The sequence below is a fragment of the Helicoverpa armigera genome, chromosome 5 (assembly GCF_030705265.1).
Source record: "Helicoverpa armigera isolate CAAS_96S chromosome 5, ASM3070526v1, whole genome shotgun sequence".
In the NCBI taxonomy this organism is placed as follows: Eukaryota; Metazoa; Arthropoda; class Insecta; order Lepidoptera; family Noctuidae; genus Helicoverpa; species Helicoverpa armigera.
The window spans coordinates 8029910-8055592 of NC_087124.1; the positions used below are offsets into that span (position 1 = coordinate 8029910).

The 25683-nt window shown below is 34.6% G+C and overlaps 2 protein-coding genes across 5 annotated transcripts in view; both read right to left on the reverse strand.

The window, feature by feature from the left end:
• The window catches only part of LOC110373885 (b(0,+)-type amino acid transporter 1), a 28979-nt gene extending 7262 nt beyond the window's left edge, over window positions 1–21717 (reverse strand). Inside the window, exons 1-3 of one of the 4 annotated variants that reach the window (XM_021331452.3) lie at window positions 21559–21717; window positions 1166–1275; window positions 306–402 (exon numbers count right to left, since the gene is read on the reverse strand). In XM_021331452.3, the coding sequence (XP_021187127.3) occupies window positions 306–402; window positions 1166–1275; window positions 21559–21598 (247 nt within the window). In that variant the 5' untranslated portion in view covers window positions 21599–21717. Of the gene's footprint in view, window positions 1–305; window positions 403–1165; window positions 1276–2247; window positions 2502–8007; window positions 8480–14564; window positions 14703–21558 lie in introns of those variants that run through there. The other 3 variants (XM_021331526.3, XM_021331366.3, XM_049842554.2) reach the window with 3 other exon arrangements.
• A 1263-nt stretch (window positions 21718–22980) lies between these two features.
• Window positions 22981–25521, reverse strand: LOC110371280 (ras-related protein Rab-7a). Its single transcript, XM_021327444.3, has one exon. It carries the CDS (start codon window positions 25375–25377, stop codon window positions 24751–24753), a length of 627 nt encoding a protein of 208 aa, XP_021183119.1. The 5' UTR covers window positions 25378–25521; the 3' UTR covers window positions 22981–24750.
• Between the last annotated feature and the right edge of the window lie 162 nt (window positions 25522–25683).

Consider the following 25683-nt stretch of genomic DNA (forward strand, 5'->3'; position numbering starts at 1 on the left):
AAGCTTTTATGCTAAATCAAAGTTGAATATGATATAACGTTATTGTAACAAATTGCCTAGGTAAATACCTAAATCATAGACCCAGAGGAACTTGATTAAAATAATTGAAAGAGCTCTTGTCAACCGTATAATTGTCGTACCCGAAGACAAAAGGGTTGGATTGGGTTGTATTCTATGGAATAAATAACAAGAGCTTAGGGTTGAGTGCCAGTGTTTGTCTCAATTAAATTATATTTCCATATAAATGTGAGCTTGTTCAGCCCGCAGAGGTAAGCAAGATAGGAGCATTTGTGAAGATCACTCACCGATCATAGTACCGACGATTAGAGCCACCCCACTGAAGAGTCCCACCCGTCTCTTGAGGTGAACAGGGTCGTCCGGAGCTGCGTCCGACCCCTCCAGCTGTGCACCCAGTAACAAACACGTTTAACTATCTTAAAACTCTAAAAGTAAAACCAAAACATTGTAAGAAACTTATATCATGTTAGTAAACTGTTAAAATCCCTTCCTTAAGTCTGAAAATTTCCTTGAAACATTTCATTTTAAAGTCGGAAATTGCTTGAAGCATAAAGTCTACAGTCCAAGAGACACTCAAACAAAAAGAACAATCCTGAAAACTTTTTAATACATGAAGCTCGCGACTTGGTCGCTAAGAAGATTGACTTCGCTGCAGAAGGACATTGTAAATAGTGAAGGCTTTATCGAATTTGTCATTCCACTCGACAATGTCCTCGGGACACATTTTGCAAATAAGATTTTCTACTTTGCACGTTTTCTGGAACACTTCTAGCACTTCAAACTAGGTACAGAATTTTCCAGTGCATTTTAAATTCAAGTTTGTAATCGTATAGATTCAATTTTACAATCCTCTTCTTTAAAAGATTTTATAACTTTTAGACATAAAAACAATTAAGCACCGCGTGCACACTCTTCTCATGTCTCAGATTGTTGTCAAGTAAATATCTACCAAGATGAATACTTTTTGTTAGTTTGCACTCAATTTTAAGACAGGAAAATGCCTGGTAGTAATTACTCCTTTAAGAGCTTGAGATATTTCGAAATTAACTTATATGTAGGTACATTGACTTCAAGTGCTGGTGTCAGAGGAAATTAGTATGGACAATCATGCTTATTATAAGGTACCAATATGTAGGTTGGTATATACCTTGTCTCCTGGGTTGGAGTTGCCGTCGGTGAGCGTACCCGCCGCGCCGTCTTCTGCGTCGCACTCGGCTGAGCACCCGCGCCATACCAATCCGCCTTCGCGTGCGCTCCCTATGTACAAACAATTAAAATATACATTTAGTATAACCGTTTCTAACAAAACGTATTAAAATTCGCCTGGAATGTAAAAACTACTGTTCAAAGTAGCCGGGGATGATGACTACAAGGGAATTAATTAAAGCTTCAAAATTTTAAGGTTTTTGGTTCGACAACACGACAGCATTTGAGACTACTAACCAGTGAGATAGTATTAACTGTTTAAACGTTTGCCTTCATAAGATCCTAGTGAAATTAATCATCGAATTAAAAGATCAAATCCGATATTATTTAGGGATGTGTTCTACTATCAAAGAGTTGTGTTTTTTCAACCTTAAATAATTAAAGTCTTAGAAGGCTGCTATCCCTCTGCTTTTGTTCTTAATAGACATCGACATTAACATTATATGCATAGTGGTTAATAAATATAGTTGCAGGGTACAGGTACCTAAATTACTAATGACGTATTCGCAAACCCATCGAAATGAGTACGGTCAGAAGCAAGAGTCCATAAACTATAAAAATTATTGAACACTAAACCCAGACGCAAGTTAGTGACGTTTGGAATTTTCTGATATCCAGGATATTTGTTCTATCATCCAAATCAAATCACAAAGGTATTGTGAAACAGGTACCTGCTCTATGTACCTATATCATATGTTTTACAGATAAATAACAAAGCACTATGTATTGTGAAAAGAAATAAAATAACATACAATACTATAATTATAACATACTTAGTCGTATTGTGTAATTTTGTTTATGTTCACTTTTGTTGCTGACTTTTAACTCCGATACTAATATGCAGACACAACACTAGTAATTAGACTAAACTAAAACGCTTATTAATCTGTATTTAATAATTAAAAATAAATTAAATTATTAATGTTTAATGGGATCCCGGTTAAAATGTAAACATTACCACGAACCACAAAAGGATAAATTGCAATTTTTCCTACAATGAAGTTATTAAAAAAAAAACATTACCATTTTTCTTTTTAAAATCCATAAAATTTTATGTATCCGCACGCAATCACTATTATAAATATTTGATTAAGTTTTATGTTGCCGAACATAAATCCAAGATGTTCCTAGAAGTAGTACGCTAAGAACTGCGATCCGTTATAGGTAATATTGTTTTATCACTACACCAGATATACTTGAAACCACAAGACACGTTATATTTGAAGGACTATTTCTAATAAACTGTTAAAACGACCGAGTGCTTTAGGTGGGCTCAGACCGAGTAAATAAAATTAATTTATTTAAAGGAAGATGACTAAAACGAATACATTTACTTCGCCGTGTAAAACCCAGCTGAATTTTTCAATCAGTGTCCTGTTTACCTAAGTTTATGTACATAATAAGAGTATGAATGTCATCAGTATAGGTAATGATGTAAGCCTAGGTAATATTCGCGCAATTGATGGAATATAAGAAGTACCTACCTACTTGAGCGTGGCCCTGCTAATTGATATAGTGGAATTTAAGTGTGGAGGCAAAGTTCACTTTATTCTTACAGTTATTCATTAGTCATCAATTGATTATGATCAGTTATTCTCTTACTTTTAAAATTGCTGCTCGCGAGATGCCTACGTGACTTCTTACGCGTTGTGTTACCTAGTGGGATTATTTCTCAGGCTTTCTACTAGACTAGACTAATAAATAAACTTAATTAGCTATCAGCGATTTTTACATATTTGTGATTTTTAGCTATCAGCGATTTTCACATATTTTCTTATAGCAGATGTACCCAGTCTTTTAATTTTGACTAGGTTAAAACAGATTTCTAAATGTCTTGTCAGAAACCAGATTTTGTTTGTCCGAGTTTTTTCAGCATGTATGTATACCTACCTCACCTGTGTTATACCTTCGTTTAATTTTTTCAAGACTTGTGCCTGTATTTCGCCAAGGAACTAATAAATTTAATCATAAATCTGACCTATCTCATAGGTCATGCTTTAAGCATGTTTTGCAATTTTACAGTTTTTCCATTAAAAGCTTTTCAGCAGTTTCAGTCGCCTAAAGTCGATGGTAAGCGATTCGTCCATTATAGCATTAGGGTAGAAAATAAATGTGGGTTTTCTGTGAGCCTTCTAGCTAATCAGGCGTGAGGTTATTCCGTTAAAAATATATGCTAAAATCGAACAATTCGTGGTATGTTGTAACTCTGTTGTTTAAAATAGAACATGTTTTGGACCTTCGCACAGCTACTAAAGTTTCTAGTGCTACAACCTCAAATAGTGACAGACACGCCCATTGATGTCACGCAGGCAATATAAATAGTGTGCGAAGATACTACAGTTGGATACCAGTCGCGATCACACAAATACTTGCCAAAATACCCACTAAATCACACATAATTACACTATTACATTGTTACGTGAACTCTCAAGTGATGTGTTGAAATAAAATTGTTATTATTTAAATGAAATGGAAGATTCTAATGAGCGTTACACGCGTATCTTGATTATTCGGGGAGCTATTTTAGTAAGCATTTCAGCTGTTGAAAGAATTTTATTCGCGTAAGCTACTTAATAAATACGTCTACAGTGCCTACGTATATTTGGATTATAGTGATTTTATAATGCTGTAATAATATTAATAGAAGCAGACAGATATATACAGCAAAACAAATCGGCAAAATAGGTAAATTGCTTTACTTTTTATATTGTCGTATGTAGTGAAACTATTTCTGATACATAAGCCATTTTTTGCTGCATCATTATATTGAAAGCCTTTTATTAAGTGGCGAATCGATTCAAGGGCGTCTTTTAATATACAGTTATTGATTTATGAAGAAAAAATTGCCAATCGCATGTAGTGTGCATTGAATACGTTGGTAACTTTTATGCATGCATTTATGATCCACTCATTGAAATAACCACAACTATGGAATGTATGGAATAAACGACAGTGCAATAAGTTCGATTACAGAACGTGTTCAAAATGTAACTGTCTGAAACAAAGGTCGATTATCTTGTTTTACCAAAAAAAACAAAGCAATAAAAACAATGTTATAAACACGCGGAACATCAGACAGTTTGCCAATTTTACTTATTATAATGAGTGTTTTGTGATGCCAACACTTTAATTGAGGACAGAAAATTGTCCTCTGGTCGCCTGGTACCTACTTGTAAACGAGGCTCTACCGCGAAAAACAGTATACATTTTATCACCTCGATGACGCACATGACTTGATCCAAATGAATCAATTTGAATCTTATCTTTTAATGGTATGTATTATGAAGGAGCGATATACGTCGAAGTGGACTGGACAGACAGACCACTCAGGATTTATGTATTAGGTACAATCATCCTTAATGTCTACTCAATCATACTTACTGGAAATGCAAACAGCACTGCTGATTACTTGATATTGATACGATTTATTTATTGCTTCGGTCTAGATTGGAACACAGAAACGCTTGTGTTGTGGTCATTGAATTAAGATCAAAGAAGGTTTACCGAACATCGTAACGATAAGGCACTTTTAGCTGCCAATATAGCAAAGAGGCTCTAACACGACTTTTGTCTTTTGAGGAAAACGTGTTCATAGACGTCGTATTATTCAGTATTCCCCAAAGTTTTATTGTCCGTGAAATGGGCTTTTGGATGCCACACTATTCGTCTTCTGAAACTCAAGTTCGCGATTCAATTTAGATGACGCATATGTACGGCATATCACATGACACACCGGACACAGTGTAACCAAAACACACGGTGTGCAGAGCATCACGTACACCAAGTACTAACTAACTACCTATTGTATGATTTGCCTCATTTCATTCAAGAATTTGTGCTAATATTTAATAATAACACACCTCCTTCTTAGCGTTGGATCAGCGTAGTCATCGCGTATTTAACTCTTATTAGCAAGTAAGTAGATTTTACGCGGGTTTTTTTATAGTATCGTTTGTTATACTTATGTACCTAATCCCGAGATTAATACCCAGAGACTGAAAAATCGTTTAGGTACTATTAAGAAGAGCTCAGATATTTAAATAGTACAAAAAACTGTTTCCCTTTTTAACTAAGCAAAAACATAACAAGTTTTAAATCACAAAATAATCATATGTTTATCACACTTATAACAATGGTCCCGGTCAGCAGAATATCTCTTAGAATAGCAACTACAATGTCTTTAGAGTAATTTTGTAAGGTCTTCTATAGACTATTTAAGTAAATACCGTGACTACAAAGATAGCAGAGATTTCGTCGTACAATGTATAATGTCTTTGTCGCACATCTCTAGCAGCTATTTTTTGCTAAGCTCTAATCCCAGTTTGTTAACATCTAATCTCGATGGCTGAACAAACACATTACTGAGAGTGCTTACAAAAGAACTTTATTAAGACAACATACACCAGCATAGAATAACATTTACTTATTTCTGAGTAAGTTACATCATATTAATTCTTAAGAAAACAATGACAATATGTGTTGTGTCCACAACAATTTGCTTGGATACCTACATAGTGTGAAGTAGGTACCTGCACAGGTATAACTTTGTGCACATTTATGATACTTAGGTAAGAATCCTTATTTTCATTATTTTTCCTCTTCAAGTACCATGTATACAAACATTTGTACATTACATTACCAATTTGTTTTACTAATTAGTAGGTACAACCATGGCTCAATGGCTGAGATCTTAAAGTTGTCTGCAAGCTATTGTAGAGAACGTCTTCTTTAGAAAGCGAGTATTTGTCAGACACTATAAATGCGCGAAAAACGCCCGTAAAACTTCTCATTGCAAAGTTAAAGAGGTGTTTTCGGACAGAAATAAATCTGTGTCAATACAATAATAGTTGTATCATTTGAGCCGAGAAATGTTTTAGAATAGTCTAAAAGATTTATCTCCACGTGGTATATGACGCAAAAGCCGGCTCTGTCACGAGCTTCGCATCGTAACAGGAAGAAATAATAATTATTCACAACGTTGCGCCGAGGTATCTGTCTAAATATTTATCGAACAGAACGATTTTTAAAGCTTCGAATTGGTTTTGCACGATTAAGTGCGATGAGAAGATAGCTTTTACTAGCTTTCCGCGTTCTTCAATCACTTAAAAAGCAATGTAGTAATCTATGTCTTCCTCAACTAATCTGTAGGTAAATGCATCAATTTGAAAAAAAAAACAAGTTTGTTATTATTCGATTTAATTTATAAGAAGCTAATTACGGCCTGAATTATAACGACGACGAACGGGGTTAAAAAAATATTAGGCAAAGCTTTAAATAAAATTGCCTATTGCACTGGTGATTGGACTTTTGTCGTATTCGCCCGGGCGTCCCCTGAAGGGCAATGACATTAGTCATGAGGCCAACCAACAGTGGTCAAATTGTACCTATAAAATTAAATAAGTTGCTGAAAGATTAACACCGTCCCCAGTTTTATTTGTACAGCGAAAGATTCAATATTTATGTAGGTTTAGGACATTTCGTACTACATGACACATTTTATTGGGGACATATTCATTAGAACGGTTTTAATTAATTTTAACGTTCACGTGTACAATGTTCGAGAGCTTTTGCTATTGAGATATTAACTTCGGGAAAAAGAGACAACTTTGTAAAGCCGTGGTGCACAGCCTACCAGACAAAGCTGCAGCTCAGTAACAGGCTTAATTTGATTTAATAGATTTTGAAACTATGCTTGCAACTTTTTTAAAAGAAGTGCAGTAAATAGGCGTGTGAAAACTGTCGCTAATAAATTGAAAGTTTGTGTTGAATGACTGGACTGAACTTATTGCTGCAACCTCGTTTACGCGCAATACTGCTGCAATTTGTAAGTAACAATAAACATAAATATTTGTAAGCAAGAATAAAAAAATAACGGTCAAATTGTAATTTAAGATAATCGGGTCTAATCGACCACACGCACATTGTCCTCGAAACTTAATTAAAACGTCCGACGTTGAAGGCAGATTGCCAAATATTTGCTAAGGACTTGTTGAAGCGACAGACGTTGTCCTGTGATAATACAATCATGTTTACGAGAAAAAAGTGGTTTTGCCTGAAATATGTAGTGGCCGTTGCATAACTGGAGTTATGAAAACATCTTACAATTTTTATATCAAAGTATGTGTTTGACGTTGTATTCGAATGTTGAACGATAAACATTATAAGTGGTATGTTAGAACAATTTGCTGAATGCATAACATTTCTTGTACTTTTATTGTTCTAATCAAAGCATAGGAGAACTTCACACACGACCCATGCATTGTTTTCAAAATATTACATGTTACAAGCAGATGAATGATAACATCATTTACATAGCAGATTTATTCGATAATAAATATAAAGGACTAGCTGTTTCTCGCGGTTTTACCCGTGTCACATAGAAATTATTGCCAGTACCAAGATAAAATGTAGCCTATGTGACCTGAAAATAGTGTAGATTACGAACAGTGAAATAATTTTTCTAATTGGTTCAGTAGCTTCGGAGCTCTGAGGGTCGCAAACAAAAAATCATCTTTATATAAGTGTAAGTAAATTAAAATTTGGACCCATTAAATCTCAATTTTCCTATTTATTAGGGAAAGAAGAACCCCTTTTATCCGGTAGCGCGAATAAGGCGCCCTCAGACGCTGAAAAACCGTGGATAAAAGTTCACAAAATTACTATTTAATTTCTATTTTTTTTTTTCTATTTATTTATTTGAGGATAGAATTGCAATCCTATATATGCAATAATATAGAATTAAAAATATTTAATTTTTACTAAAGAATTAGTTTCGATAAGAACCTTCATCTGTGAAGACGAGCACTGGCCCAAACGTTCCATTATGCAGCTTGTCTGTGTGTTGGTGCGCGGGCGCATGCACCGAGCTCCGCAGCAGAGCGGCCAGTTTGTCACGCATCGCATCGCACATGCGCCTGCCGCACCTTGACACCCGCGCGCGGCGCCGGCGCCTACGATATTCAACACTATCGCCTACTCCACTCCGCCAAAATAACACGTCTTACTGTATCACACACCCACGAATAATCCTTAGCAATCCAATGTCACTGCACTTGTATTATACTATACCACTCGGACGAGTTTCAATTTCTTTATCACACACTACGAACACGATCGTGACGGAACAATTGTTACGAACACTAGTATTGCTTACGTCCACAACACGGCCTTAGGTTCACGACCACGAGGAAGCTTATTATTTATTTAAATAAAAAAATATTGTAATAATCTTCTTAATAAGTAAAATTTACATATATTAGTATCACAATTTTTATTGACTTGAAAAAAAAAAATATTTAAAGACTTTTTAAGTTTGACGATGTAAGTAGAAAATTAAAAAGTTTTTGTAGCTGTGAGAGATGTGAGCTGAGAACAGTTGCGCGGGGCGAACTGTCTATTCCGGGCGTGAGCGAGCACGTGGGCGCGCCGCCCGCCCTGCCGCCGCCGCGCGCCCGCCCACCGATCAATGGCCACGAGATTTGATATCTCGCAGTATCCACATATCTGTACTTGTCACAACGCAACCATTAGTGTAAACAATAAATGCATCACATTCAATCGTGACCTTGATTTTCTTTCTATAATCAACAAATGGTTTCGAGAATTGGATTTCGTTGTATCTATTTTCATTTTTGCATAACCTTCGCCGCACATTCACGTATAAAAATATTTTATTTCACTGATAAGTTTGCGTACATTGCAACTTCTTACATACTGTTTTAATCAATATTTCTTCGAAAAAGAAAATACCTAACAGGAACGTTCTCATTATCGTAGAAAACAATGTAATAAAAATAAATAGGACAAGAGAAAGCGCTACCCTATACCTAGGAACATAAAATGAGGGTTAACTTGTTATTTCTATCCGTACAAAACTGTTAGGAGGAAAAATACGGTAACAGTCCATGAACCGATGGTGACGCAATAGACGGCGCGGATTGCGACCGACCACCGCGACAATATAACCTACAATAGGGCTTCTTCGATTAAAACCCTCATGTAAACGCACTTTATTAGACAAATAGGAATAATGACAGTTATAGAAACGGCTAGGGCTAGACTAATTTTAATTGGAACGTTACTTGCATTTCAAGGGCTTTTTATTGAATAAAATCTCCTAACACGAGAACTTGTTAAATTGGAAATGCCTTATCAGCGAAATATGAAATTCAGGCATAGGGCACGTGGCGCACGCAAGTAATTAATTAGGTTTAGAAACTCGAAGGTGACATTCTTATACTGAATCGCATGGTTCAGCGAATTTTATGTTTCTGATCCTCTTGTGATGAATGTTTATTAAAATTATTTAAAATGTTCCACCCATCTTTATAATGTAAAATATTGCGCAAGGCCATAAATCTTTCTCAGTGTTGATATTTTGTTAGTCGTCAATTTACTTGGATCTAATATACCCTTATATTGAATTCAAAGTAGTTGATCTTTCTAATCTCCATAGGTATATTTGTTATTGAAGAATGCATGTAAACGTAAATAATAATAAGGATCACGTAGTTTTATGGTTAGGAATAAATCTTAGGTAATAAACTTTAGAGAAATATTTCAATTACTCTATAAATGTTCGCCAGAGACCGTGATGAATGTTTTCGCGTAATACTGTTTATTTTGCTTTATTCCCAGACTCTAAATCTGTCTTACAGCCACCCAGGTTACAGATCTTTACGCCATTACAATAAAATATAAAAATGTTTGAAAACCTAGCTGCTTAAAATTGTGGTGTGAATGGCTTATAAATCTTAATAAAAACAAAGCTTATTTATACGAACTTGGTCTGATACGACGATTCTTTGGCACACGTTACAATTATCACAAATACCAGCTGAGTACCATGCATCTTATTGCAGAGTCGCCCAAATTACATGCACCTTGATACACAAATTTTGACCGATATCCAACCTTAATACAAAGCCATAAGAGTTTCACAGACAAAAATAATCTGAAAAATCTATTTGTCACGTTCTGTGACGTAGAAAATGTTAAGAGTTTGTTACATCGGAAAAATGTCTTTGAAAATGGAGAGTGCCTATATGTAAGTAGTCTTGTATATAATAACTACCATTGACAGAAATAAACATAAAGTGGAGCAGAAATATCAAATGATCTCGGTAGTGACTAGTAGTGTGTCGTAGTCTGCAATGGTGGGCAGCATTTTTATTGATTGAATATATCATTGCGTGTCTGCATTCACATAGCTAGCTATTCATAATTTAGGTTGCTTTGGAACACCAGACCACTCACGACAGTTACGGCATAGAAACGTCATGTAGGTACCTATCTATAGATAGCACGTCACTTCCCCGCTGTTTATTCTTTTACTATAAAGAGTCACCCTTTGCCAAAAATTACTTGAACGAATTCTTGTCGTATTTATCTCTAAAATGTTTTTTCTCTCATGTAAATTTTGGACCAAATTAAGTGACTCAATAACTCTATATCACTAAATAACCAATAGAAAATCTATTTGCACCCATAAGTACTAATTGTGAGATATTTGTAAACACATTTGTTAATTTAATAACACTTGAGTTAGGGCAATTTGGAATTACGATTTGATTCATAATTTCGTGAGTAACTAATAACTTGGCAGGTGGCCATAATTAGTACAACGAATCGATTTAACTGTCATAGAAGTTAAGAATTAAGAGAGCTGATTATTTCCGTAACAAAATATTGTCAGCGTGCCACGGTATCTGATAAAACTATAAACGAGGGCAATTTACAGCGAGAAAATCTATTTTCTTAAACGCAATTTGCACGCAATGAGCCGTAAATACAGGAAATACAAGCTCCGAGATACAAACAAACGACAAATTGATTTTAGAATGCCGCACGCGTAACTCCGAATACTTTAATTGAATTTAGCACAGGTCTGTTCTCTGTCTAAGTGAGTGGAGGTAAATGAACTTTAGCTGTGGCTGAAACATTCACAGACATTATGTCGCCCGCGTCCTGGCGCCCTTCACTTGACCTTCAACATGTTTTCTCCTGTGAGCATGTTTGCGATCCTACTACATAAGGATAATCGTCTATGCATATAACAAACGGGACTAACATGGCCCACAATTTGTTGCGAACGACAATAGATGGAATATAGGTAGGTATCTGAAATACTTACCTAAGCTAAGCTTTTCCCTTTGGTATAAGATATTAAACACTTGCCACCTCATTCACGAGAAAATAAAAATCAATACGGTAGTTAATTTATAGCGTATGACAATTTAAGATCTACCACCTTGGAAAATAACTACCATGATCATTAAATGAAACTACCACTATATTAATTAAAAGCTTAACCGATTTGCAGGTACAAAGAAAATCTATTATTTAATAAGAATGTGAATATCATGACTGGACTGCAGCTATCCTGATATTATACTCCTACATTATCTGTACACATTATGTACCTACTTATTAATATCTAAATAAGGAACAACTTTTTCTTTTTCGTTTACAAATACATGGTTTTTATAGGTTCTTTATATTTGCGCTTTACATTTTCCTCATATTAAATAAAACAGAATATTTGCGTACCAAATCATTTTACATTTTAACACGAAATGAAACGTGTTAAAATTCGCACCTTTTCGCAAAACTGCAGACATTTCAAAAAACTACAATTAAGTAGGTTCAATGCTAAACCTAATCTAAGCAGAACGTGTCAAGAATCAAGTTCGATGTAAAAATAAAAACATTTCACAATAGAAAGACCTACATAGCGACAATAGATGATATAGAGTAAATATAGAATATAAATGTGTCCTTTTATTTAATGGCTAAATGGACTTTATCACAAAGGTCTACTTTATAAATACGACACTGAAAACTTCAACCATTAACCATTAGCGGCACGTGTTGGCATCATTATGAACAATTTTAAATATTCATAAAAATCTACTTAGTTGCTGTATCTGATGGTCTGATAAATATTATTTCACTTTCTCTGTAATGTAGATAGGGCAACGATAGCTTTTTGACGTTTTAAATATGAAAATCAATGTTCCAACCGAAAGGTTCGCTACACCGATTTATGGGGATCTCCTATGTTCAAAAAAAGACCCGGAAAGGGCATTAGAGCAATTTCTGGCAGATAGGCACATGACGTTTGAAGGAGACTAGACTAGTTTATGAATAATATTGTCTGAATACGAGTAATATCAAGTCACAAAGCCACAAGAGTCGAATGTCTGTGCAGTATACGTAGTATACCTAATACTATGATGAACAGACAAAGTTACTAACCCGTACAAAAAAATATTGAATGATTCTTAGAGCATTCATAATCGCGATGACTGTACCTATTATGCTCGTTCTAACAACTGTTTCTAAAGAGCATCGAACCGAAGTAGTCGCTTGTTATAACATCAAGGTAAATCAGTTAGTGCGGTGTAAAACCTGAGCATTGTTCTCTCAGTTAACACGTTACATTATTACCGAACACGATATTAATGTGTAGCTTGGACGGTGTGTTGTTCGACATGGGACACATTATTTGAGGCTCACATAAGTATATTTAACCACATTAAGTTCTCAATATGGCCAATGCGTTTTCAAAATATTCAGCTATCTTAATTTGCGTAGATATAAAAGAACACCAGAGATCCGTATTATAATTAGACGCGACGGTCAGTTATTCTGAGATTGCGAACGCTGTCATGTGACATGGCCTACAGTACGGGCATGCTTTCTGGAAGCAATACTTTAGAACTCGTCGTAAAACTAACGTTTCTGCGGTTAACACACTAAATACGTATTTTAGAGTCTGCTAATAATGTACCGCTAAAGTTTTCCACTCGCTCAATCATAATAGGGCTCATACTCAAGCCAATTAATACGAAGATGCTACATCGCAAATTATTGTCCATAAAACACTCGTTTCATACATTGATAAACTTAACTAATGGCAGTAACGAGCTGCTACCTACTCAAGGTCGTCTTCCCATTAATACAATTACATTGAAGGTTACATCTTATCTAAAGTTTAAAAGTTTCAGATAGACAGAGAGAATTGCCGAGAGCACGATGAGAGCGAAATCAGCGTGGTACTAATCAATATATTCCACGCATGCGTCACAATGACTTTTAAACGTCTTCCAGTACTCGGGAGCGTAGGCGTTTGACGTGTTTTGCTGATTCTCATAAATGTCATAGAAATCATGCAAATGTCATAGAGAAGGAAAAATACGCCTACGTGCTCAAAGCTTAGACAACTTTAGCAGTTTGGCACGCATCGCTTCGAACTGCGATCAGCCCCTACCAATTCATTGATATGCCCTTGATGCAAGGACAACCGGACGCGTCACTGAAACTCTGAAGGATTTATAATTATACCCATATTTAAAGCAGTATCCGATGCGATATTGGTAAAGTTACCTGGTTTATCATTTTTAATTACTTCATGAAAAAGAGATGACTTTTCATCGTACAATAATAGAAAACAACGTTATAAAATAGAGCTTTATGCCGCATAAAAACATACGCTTACAATTCCTCTAATAGTTGGAAATAATTTCAGAAAAATAATAATTATTTGTTAATGTATTCCGCGTACTAATCGCGTAATTCGCCGAGTAATGCAAATCGGAAAAGTAATCATACGATCATGATAAAAATCAAGGATTTTCAAAATTATACCTTGAAAGTAGTCCTGTGCTGGCCTAATAAAAGTGCATTTATCGCTGCTTCCGACTTTATATCATTTTATAGACATTTCCTTATCGACGATAAGCCTATCAATTCTATTGAGAAGGATTACCGGCTTAAGTGCAATAGATTTCTATATATATAAAAATAAGTACATCTGATAGTTATCGATTCTCGTATCAAATGAGTAATCATAGCAATTTTGATAACTTTTATCTTTATGCGTCAAATTACGATAGCGAGATAGCGGTTTCAGTAAGTTGGTCAGTCGATAGCGAGACTCACGTAAAAATTAAATGATTCAACAGAATCGCACCTTTTTATGTCACAAATATTTAACATATTACTTCATCTAAATTAACTTAACTATAATTTGGATCAAATTCGATAGAAAATAATTTCGAGTTTCAACCTAAATTTTATTGACCATAATTTACCCACTCCGTAAATATCCTCAGTTATTAAGGAAACGGTATCAACTTCGAATCACACTGAATTACAGAATGCTACTGTTGCAACTGGAAGTAATTACCTAACTACATAGTGTAGTTATTATTTATGAAACTTAATTTATAAAGTTCTTTAAGAAAATTGCCTCGCGCTGAACTTGAGTGTACCCGAATCATGATAAAGCAAACTTTGGACGTACCAACAATAACAACAATAGCTGTCAAGAAACCTACCTTTTCCGCCACCCATGTATCAGTAACACAATCACACAATCACAATAGACCAGCGGCCCTGTCTGATACGCGACTTATAATAAACAGCTATCATTTGAAAACTCACTTATCAAGAACTGTATGAATCGAAAGGCATCACAATATCACTAACCGAAATGTGGTCATTCCTATTATGATGAAGGTGATACAATGAAATATCTTTTTATCTATTGAGGCTAATGAATTGCAGCTCCAAGAAAGGACACACTAAAAATGATCTAATATATTTTCTCAGTTTCCGTAATTTCAACTGATCCGGTTCAACGGCAGTTTTCGTAAGAGCTTTTAAAGCATAATCTACTTTCTCATGTAGGTGCATGTAAAAAACTAGTGTAGGTATAAAAAAAAACTATCTAAATATATAAAACTCAAAGGTGACTGACTGACTGACTGACATAGTGATCTATCAACGCACAGCTGAAACCACTGGACGGATCGGGCTGAAATTTGGCATGCAGGTAGATGTTATGACGTAGGCATCCGCTAAGAAAGGATTTTGATCAATTCTACCCCCAAAGGGATTGAATTCAAGCGTTTTTGTATCTTCGTTATTATTTGTTTGTGAGAGAGAGAAAAGAAAAATACGTGTCTAAAAGACGGACTAATTACTTTTTTGAGTCACCATACCTATTTCATAACATTCATTTCTATACATTTCAAGCGTAGTATTGCTCCTGAAGTTCCACATCAGGTGTTCCAGATTTTCGATGTTTATACGTCAATAGAGAGTGCATCAGATTGAACCACTTTTGCTAAAACGTCATATCTTCATATGCTATAGTCTAGCTGGGCTCCTGGAGTTCCACATCAGGTGTAGGTGTGGTTCAATTTTTATAAGTCAACAGAGAGTGCTTATCAGATTGAACAACTTTTGCTAAAACGTCATACCTCTATATGCTATAGTCTAGCTGGGCCCCTGGAGTTCCACATCAGGTGTTTTAGATCTTCAATTTGTGTAAGTCAATAGAAAGTGCTTATCAAATTGAACAACTTTTGCTAAAACGTCATACCTGTATATGGTATAGAGAAGCTGGGCTCTTGGGGTTCCACATCAGGTGTTCCAGATCTTAAAATTTATTATCTCAGCTGAAAATGCTCATCACATGAAACAATGTTTGCCATGGCACCATTTTTGTATCTCAAAGGGCCTTACTACAAAAACTTTAAACCCTGTTTTACACTTGTCTAATAAAATTTTGGCTGCAAAATGAACCATATGTCAACGTCATAATTTGACATTTTTTTAGACAAGGCATAAACTGACGTTAAAAAGTTTTTGTGGTAAGACGGTTATAGTTTTGTTGGACTGTTGGAGTTCTGCATCAGGTCTTCAAGTTTCGAAGATAAATTATAGCCTATATGTTGACCAGGCTTAATACTGATACAACAAAGAAAAAATCATTGAAATCCGTTCAGTAGTTCGGAAGATTAGCGTGTACAAATCTAAGAAGATGTATACAAACTTTCATCCCCTATTTTATCCCCTTAGGGATGGAATTTATCAAAATCCTTTCTTAAGGGTTGCCTACGCCATAGTAGCTTTATGCATGCAAAGTCTCAGTCCGATCGGTTTAAAATTGACAAAGTTTCATACAAACTTTCATCCCCTATTTTATCCCTTTGGGGGTAGAATTGATCAAAATCCTTTCTTAGCGGATGCCTACGTCATAACATCTACCTGCATGCCAAATTTCAGCCCGATCCGTCCAGTGGTTTCAGCTGTGCGTTGATAGATCACTATGTCAGTCAGTCAGTCAGTCAGTCAGTCACCTTTGAGTTTTATATATTTAGATAATAAGCTAGCTAAGCAAATGGCACTATTTTGTTAGCTTGGAAAACAATAACTGTTCTTGACAGGATTAAATTGCAATACCCAGAGTTGATTGGAAATTTCAATTCATTCAATATTAACATAGGTAAACAAAATCAAAATAATCCATTTTCGCCCACAAAAAGCCGGCAGTTGAGAACGATTTTTAATATTTGTTAAAAAAAAAACTTTTTTGCCTTTTTTTGTTACAACTGACGGTTTCTATTCAGCCAGTGCGCTTTTTTAAAAACTGACAGGTTTGCATTCAAGGGAAGTTTGTACTCAAAAATATAGTGAACACGGTTAGATTGACGGGTTTTATTATGTACGATACGGGGACGACACGACAGCTATTTTAATTTATTATTTTATTCGTTTATGGGTTCGTTTTTAATTTATGTGCCATTGTTGTCAAAGAAGTACACAAAGAGTAGTTAAATATTAGTTTTTAAATAATGACATCAGATTTGGGATGTTATTTAAAATAAATGGTTTTAAAACCATGAAGATCACGTAGACTTAAAAAAGCAATGACCAAAATCAAAAAAGTCGTCAGTTCTAAAAGCAATCAAACATTCATTTTAATTTTCATAGATTCCTTTTTTTATATCTTTACTGTTTTTCATTCACCGCACTTGCATTTTATCGAGGCTCCGACCTTTTTGTGCAGTGGCCTAATTCTGCAGGCCGTCGATAGATTGATGGCCAATTAGGACCCGATTGAGAACTGGGGGAAATTGTGAGACGCGGTTGCTGAGAGCTATCTATCCATGGTTATGGGTATTATAGTTGCTTGTTGGGGATAATGATGTTTAAGGGGTTAGGGGTTACGTTTAGTAAGCAGGTAGTATTTCAGTAGGCTTAAGGTAATTATTTCGTTATAGTATATGTAATTAGTTTGAAAGTAATACAGTAATAATTATAGTCGAAAAGTGAGTTCAGCTAAAACGATAATATAATTAATCAAACCATAACCAGTCGTGGATTGGTCAGATCGGCGATTTGACAACTGAAAATATTGCGGTTATCGTTATAGTTGAATAATGCAACTCACCGTAAGTAGGTCCCCTTAGAAAATATTGTCAAATAATAGTATACATACATAGTTCAATAATGTCTACGTCAGTCATATAACAAGTCAATTTTGGTTATTAAAAATATTCGAAATTCAGGTCCAATCTGGTCTCAATCTCTTATATTTTGAACGTAAATAATGCAATAAACTTTTATTACGGTGCACTTATATTAAGAACGTGATTTGATTGTAACTAGATTGCGAATTTGATTCTAACTATTGACTTCTGATCGCAATGGGTTCATGTTAGAGTAAACGCACACTGAAAACTTTTAGTCGGCCGATAATTTGTTTAGGCTCATAAATCAGTATGAAGATGAATTAGGTATTCGGCCGGTATCAGACCGACTAAAAACATTAATTGGAGTCAACATTTTCACACACGAAAGGTTCCGTACTATCCTACTAATATTATAAACGCGAAAGTTTGTATGTATGGATGTATGGATGTATGGATGTTTGTTACTCTTTCACGCAAAAACTACTGAATGGATTTGAATGAAACTTTACCACAATATAGCTTATACATCAGAATAACACATAGGCTACAATTTGTAAACATATTGTTCGAAATACTAAACCTGCGCAGACGAAGTCGCGGGCACCAGCTAGTGTATAAATAAAAAAGCTCAAAGTAACATTCGGTTAAAGTAACTATTCAAATTATGTAAATGGTCGCTGGTTACGAGTTTTACAAATAACCCTAAACGTTGACAAGTGGACCCAATTAAGTTTAAAAGACATTTTACGTTAGGAATCTATCTTGGGGTAAATATCGACACAATTCGGTTTCGAAATATTAATCCAGTTACAAGTGGGCCGCGATTGTTAATCATCATCTCAAATCAACTACGCCTCTACTACGCGTCAGTTGCCTACGCAGGGACTACGGCCACGCTACGCACTTACTACGCGACGGTTACGCTTTTGCTACGCGTTGACTACGCTTTTTCTACACGTAGCTAGTTGCTACGCGTCAACTATTATGGCTGTTTTCCTTTGAATGAATTCAATTCTGATTTTAATAAAAATTTAATGAATATCTTCAAAATTCTGATCGAATGAAGAGGATGTAATAGAGTACTTGCAAATTAGGCACCGTATCAGTTATAAAACTGTCACCACCCTGGCTAATTGCAAGAGTATCATTATTTTGACAATTATCTCTACAACACGTGCTTATAAAATGCTACGCTATACTGTGAGAGAGTGGAATGTCGCTACATCAATGCGGTTCCTTGCATGAACATAATATATTCTAATAAATAATTTTAATTTAGCAATCTTGCCCATTTGGCTCTGGTCTTATTGTAACGTGACCAACAGATATGCACTATTGTATAATAAAATAGATGTTATATGAGTAACTAATTTATTGCGAGGTATGTACCTACGTCTGCTTCTATTCCTAGTATTGAACTTCTAGTCAGCAAGCACCCGAATCATGGCATTTCTTACATTCATTGAAGTGTTATGAAATGAATATATTTTATTTATGAATTTCCAGGTTCATAATCTTATCCAAACTACAAGTGAAAAGCTCAGAAAACAAGACAATACAGGTGCAATAAATTGTCTTCTTTATATCACTTCACCAATTTTAATTGTTACACACCTAATCTTATGAATCATCAAACAAGGATAAACGCAAGCCAATTTTGAACAAACATAAATAGGTGCGAACAACGCAATTACCAGCATTACTCAGATATTACGAAAAATAGATACCAATGTTAAACCTTCAAGAAAAACGTTGTGAATAGCTAATAATGAATCGTTAAAATCGTGACCATCGGCGTATAAACGAAAGAGTTCATACCAAACCTGAAACTTTGTACTGCTGTAACGTTACTAATTCAAATAAACACGTGAGCAAAATCAGTGATTGACTGCGAGAGTACTCTTACAGCTCGCATATTGTTACATCTCGAGGTACATGACAACAGCACAATTGGGCCAATGACCATAAATAGGAATGTCGATACTCGACAGATGATGTCAATTTATTTTGAGAGCTCATAATATGTGGCTCGTTTTGAAACGCTCTTTGTTACTTTGACATGTAACTGTCGCGTGCAAATATGATGAATATTTGCCGCGCTTTTAAAAATTAGCGATACGTAAACGTTTCTTATGAAATATCTTACATTTGCTTACGTTACGTCAATGACTAAATTAAAGGCTAGTAAAAATTTATTAATGCGAATGGGAGTGGATTTTTGTTTAGTTTCTGTGATTTTCTTTTGATACATCTGCGAATTATAAGTAAGAACCTAGGTTCCTATATTTCTGTAGGGGACAAATCACGATTAATACTTTAAGCGAAGATTTGAATCTATTAACTTAACACTACACGTTTTCTCCCCTTTCTTTTAGTATGAAGAAGAATTGTGTTAATGCTGAAATGAAAATGGCGTCTACAAACACGACAGCATCTCAAGCTTTCTGTAACAATATAATAACAAGCTTCCGCCTCGACGTCGCCGTACTTATGCGAATAAAACATGGCCAGTAACACTCTCTCCATGTTCCGAGATTACTTACTGAAGACTTTTATTCGAGAAATATTTTTTGAAAACTGTTCAGATTAAGCCTTACGTAGGCAGAAGGTACGTCGTAATAAATGACGTCTATTAGCTAGGTACATCTACACTACACTTAGCGTTGTCTGTTTTTTTTAAATTAATGAAGTTGTCTGAACCCCTTTTAAATATGTCTGTTTTGTTGTGAAGGGGTTTGCGTCTAAATAAATTATTAGATAGACATAGGACGGCGGATGTTTTTTTAAGAAAATCTATAATATAAAATATTAAATGTTTATCGAACAAAACGTATTATCAATCATTTACGAATCTAAATCCGACCAAAGTTTGATAGTTGAATTAAAACAGGCAGTGTTTTCTGCTGCGATTCTGGAGTTGGTTAGCAGCTGCTCTTTTTCTTGCTACTGCAAGTATCTAGGTCCTAGACAAATATTTAGGACCTATCCAAATAATAAACAAGAGTGAAATTGCATGGAACCATTGTTGCTGAAAGCCAAAGATGATTCAAATGTAGGTACCTACTGTGGTACACATAGGTAATCAGTTGTACAGGGTCTATAAAAAAAAGTAAACTATGGTAAGACATTTCTATCTGATCAAAAAGTTCAAAACTGATCAAAAAGTTCAAAACGTCTAAAATTAAACAGGTGTGTTTACGTCAGCGAATTCGAGGAAATTATGGTTGACTTTGACCTTCAAGTTCTAACTCGTGGGACTTTCCTTATGACTCTGATACAGGCTTACCTTAATCAGTAGATAACTTATTTATCTTACGATGTTAAGTTGTAAATAAATATTGAAATATTTAAGGTAGTCGATGACATTTTTTAATTTTAGATGTCTTATTTTTTTTCTTTAGACTTTACATAGGATAGGTCGGTGAGGTATAGGTACGCAAATTATTGTTTATTTATTTACTAATCAGCATTAAGCAAAATTAATAAGGTAAATGTCGCATAAAAATTTAGGATCCGATGTATATAATGCAACTATGTATGTCAGTCTTTGCATTTTCCCGGTTAATGATGTAATCTGGACTTCTAATTTCCTATTCATATTGTACTACCTTAGTCCGGTTGTTTAGTCTAGTTGTTAGTATAAAATCAACCGCGCACTTACCACCTTCTGATACGATAAGATTGAATATATTGATTGTTATAAAGTTAATTATTAAATGTAATTTTAAATGATACCACAGTATAAGGAAAACCTTTTCAAAATTTACCATGTCCTAGCTAAAATTGCTAATTTAAATAGACAATGTTAAATTAAACTCAAAGCATGTATTGACTTATGACTATGTAACAATTTAACTTGTTATAACAAATAATAATTAACTGAAGAAACATCTTTGACTTAGTAACAGTCTTATGGGAATTAAATAATGAGCAATTAGAGCGGTACCGGGAATTGTGACATACAACTCTACTATAAATCTGCACACACTGTTCAATTTCAGAAACAAGTTTTTTAAAAGAGAAAGGTGATAAGAACAATTACAATGAAGTATATTTTCTAAACACTCACCATTACATGCATTCCCTGGCGTTTGTTCATGGTGATGCATTGCTCGAAGCACCGTGTTACGTGTGAAGGATCGCGCCCTTTCATGTCACAAGCAAGACTGACTGAATTTTACGAGCGATCAACTAGCCGGCTGAAACAGCGAGCCACACCCCGCAGCCCCGCCCCTGTCCCCCCGCATGCGCAGGCTGAAGTAAAGCCGTTTTTCTTCTGAGTGCCAATACATGAATGACTCCAGCGAAATACCAGGTAACGTGAAACCGTCGCCTACATAAACTATACGTTACTGTTACACACGGAATGTTTGGATGCAGCATCATTTTCAACAGGCACACTTCATTATTTATTTAGAATAGGAGGCAATTCTTAGGTAACATAATCTGAAAGGATTTTAGGAAATAGGACCCATTTATTACCCTCATATACTTACAGCAAATTTATATGCATAGGTAATTTTGAAGTTGCTGATGTGAAACTGAATAAATACATTTTATTATATTTAAAGGTTACTGTAATTCAGATCAGATTTCAAATTTAAGTTTAATTATTCACACAATCTTCGATATCGAAGGATCCACGTAATAGTTGCCGACACCGTACACCTGAAACTGGTAAATTATACCTCATAGCCCTAGTTTGTCCTATAACTTCCTTACAAACTGCGGTGACTCTTCATATTGAAAAACAGCATAACGCATCGTTACTTTTAATAAATGAGAAAATATACATATCCTTTCCGGAGAATAAAAACATACTAGCTCCCTCTATATTATAATCCTTGATAACACGATTTTAAACGGGAGGTAGAGGTTCTGCTATTCAATAACAGATGGCGTGGACTACAAAATAACTATTTTCGAATTTAGTAAACGCCACAATAGATGGCACTGGTAAACAATAATATTGGATGAATATTATTTTCCTTTCTAGACCTATATCTAAAAAGCTATCACGGAAACCAGAGCAGAGTTTCCTTGCTCGAACAAGATAAAGAAATGTTTGATAAGATTAATTATAAATGGTCTGAATCATAACATTAATCTACAACAATAGAAACGGATGAGTCATACTATTAGATAGTGCACTGTAGGCCCTACATAACACAACACAACAATACAAATGTTGCATGCCATGGATCAACTTTGCAGTACCTAATGAAGAATAGGCTACTATATCTCCGGATGCGGGAAGTAGTTAACTCCAATGTTGTGGGTAAAAATACCGGGATATGATCAATACTAAAACTATGAACTTCTTTTCTCACTCAGATCCTATTTCTTTGATCTGAGTTTTCTCATAGCTCTATCATGAAAATACAGATATAGCTGAATTGAAAACATCCTCCTTTTTTAAAGTCGGTTAAAAATTTACGGATCTTCATGTTATTTTCGAGGGTTCTAGAAGTAAGTTGTAATAAAAACGGAATGATTTTTAAAGTTTATTAATATAAAATTAAAAGCAACCATTATTACAGCGTACATCGTTTGTTACCTTCCATTAAAACTAGATCTTAATTTATATTTTGTTTTAGGTAATTTAAATACACTATAATTATATAATTGAAAAATATGCGATGTAAAAACACGTGAGAATCATATTGATCACTAATTTTTTTAGTATTGAAATAATAGGCAAGGTCGTGTGGATAATCAACATAATAAGCAAGGCTTACTATTAAAACATTAGTTAAATGTATTCATGTGTAAAGATACTTAATATTCGATGGACTTTATGATGCAAAATTACTTAATACCAATAACAACAGGCATACAGTATGTATGTGACCCAATTTCTATTACTAAAAGCTGGAAATTTCATTAGCCATTGCTATAAAAGCTATGTTAACCAAAATGAACTGAAGCACTGTTTACATTCAGGTGACATGACTGGATAATTTTCTTATTACTACTGTATATGTAAGTAGGTTTTGGGTATTTTAACATTCTTGCTGTCAGAAACCCATAACTTGTAAAGAATAGTATTGAGTAAGAACATGTTACTTTATAATATAGTGTTACCATTAACTACTTACAACTAATGTTTAAAAATCCAAATATATACAGAAATGTTTATTGCTGCATAAACCTCATGTAAATAGTCTGTTTTCCGTAAACATAATCCAATTAATGGTGAAACAGAACACAGTCATGAAGCCACAACAGTTGAATTTCCACATCAATACTGTATATTTCAGTTTTTATACTGTCAGACAACTGAACAAATAACAATTCATATTGACATAATATTCAACAAAGATTCCAACTTAAAATATCACATTGTATATATCATGAATGTTAGTATTTCCTCATACATCTATACAAAATTATATTCTTAGAACCTTCAACTTAATAGTTCATATCTAAGATTTTATTTCTGCAGTTAGTGGCCAAAGAGTCAGAGCAAGTTAAAAAATAATATCAGTGTAAAAAACTCTGAATTTCATTTACTATAGACTTTGCAGGAAAAAAATATAATCTTGAAAAGAGCAGAGAAGGAATATACATGCATTACATAAATTTTGGAATACACTATCCATAACCCATAACTACGAAATAACTTGTCATTAAAATAGTGTGTCACTATCAAACAGTTGAATATTGTAATAGTGAACCATCTACATAATTTAATTGAAACAATAAGCTTGTTTTACACAATATTCTTTTAATAATAACTTTTTTATAAATTTTTATAATAACAAGAATTGTACAAAAATCAAAAGACAGCGTGTATTTAAAACATTACATTAGTTGCCAAATAACTGATCTGGTTACTAGAACATTGTTGTAACCTTGACCCAATACACAATTTTTAGTTGATTCTGGTGAGTTCTTTTTGTGAATTAAATTAGAGCACTTCCTTTGTCAGTTGTATTACATTTGAGACTGAAACTTATACCCATATTTGAGAATTTTGACAAAGAAACATCCAAACTATTATAATTGTTGTACTTGTTAAAGAAAACTGAACGCTGGCAATAGCCAATTTAAAAGTGTAACCAATTTTTTTTGCAAATTTGCAAAAGTGCATAACAAACCAATATATTAGTATGTGAATGTGGTACATTATAATTCTATACATTTTTACATGATATAAAAGGAAACATTACTTACAGAATATCATTATACTTTAATGTATGTTTACTTTATATAATCTGAGACTAATAAATTGCCATCACTGAAGCATATTTCTTAGGGCCTAGCAAGCACAGTTGTCACCATCCCTGTTACGACCATTGTCATTGGCATTAAGCTTGATTTGATCAGGGAACTCATTGAAAAGCTCTGCTTCCTTCTCTTGGGCCAAAGCATTTCGAGCTATGGTCTGGAACGCCAGCTCCACATTGACAGCCTCTTTGGCACTTGTTTCAAAATACGGAATATCATTTTTACTTTGACACCATTGTTGCGCACGCTTGGCAGAAACAGCGCGATTGTCCAGATCAACCTTGTTACCCAAAATCACGAATGGGAAGTTGTCGGGATCTCGGGGTGAGGCTTGTATCAAAAATTCGTCCCTCCAACTTTCCAAGGACTTGAACGTGTTGGGGGCAGTTACGTCAAACACTAAGACGCAACAATCCGCCCCACGATAAAACGCCACTCCTAGGGACTGGAATCGCTCTTGCCCAGCAGTATCCCAAATCTGCATTGTAACGATTCGATCATCTACGATCACTTCTTTCGTGAGAAAATCTGCGCCTATTGTTGCCTTGTACTGATTGGAAAATTTCTTGTTGACAAACTGATTCATGAGCGAAGTCTTGCCCACACCGCTGTCGCCAAGGATGATTACCTTCAGCAGTACCTTTTTTCTCGAAGACATTTTACACAGAAATTTATAAAAACGTGGAAAATTACAAAATAATCACACTCTTTGTCTGCACTTTTGACATTAACAAAATTGATAAATGCGTCACCTGTTTTTCGTGGCTAGTTTATTTCGATGGCTATCCTTTGAGTATTGCCATATTTAAATAATTGTGAAATACATAATTCAATTTTTACCTAATAAAATGAAATTGTTAACAACAACAATTTGCTCACTTAACTGCTTATGTTAACTATTCGTCATCAACAAATAGATGGTCATTGATGAATTCTACCTACGGTGTCAGATAGGTAAAATGAA

What these genes read in the sequence shown, in the direction of transcription:
- LOC110371280 (XM_021327444.3), bottom strand. Translation starts at nt 25,377, where the DNA reads ATGTCTTCGAGAAAAAAGGTACTGCTGAAGGTAATCATCCTTGGCGAC.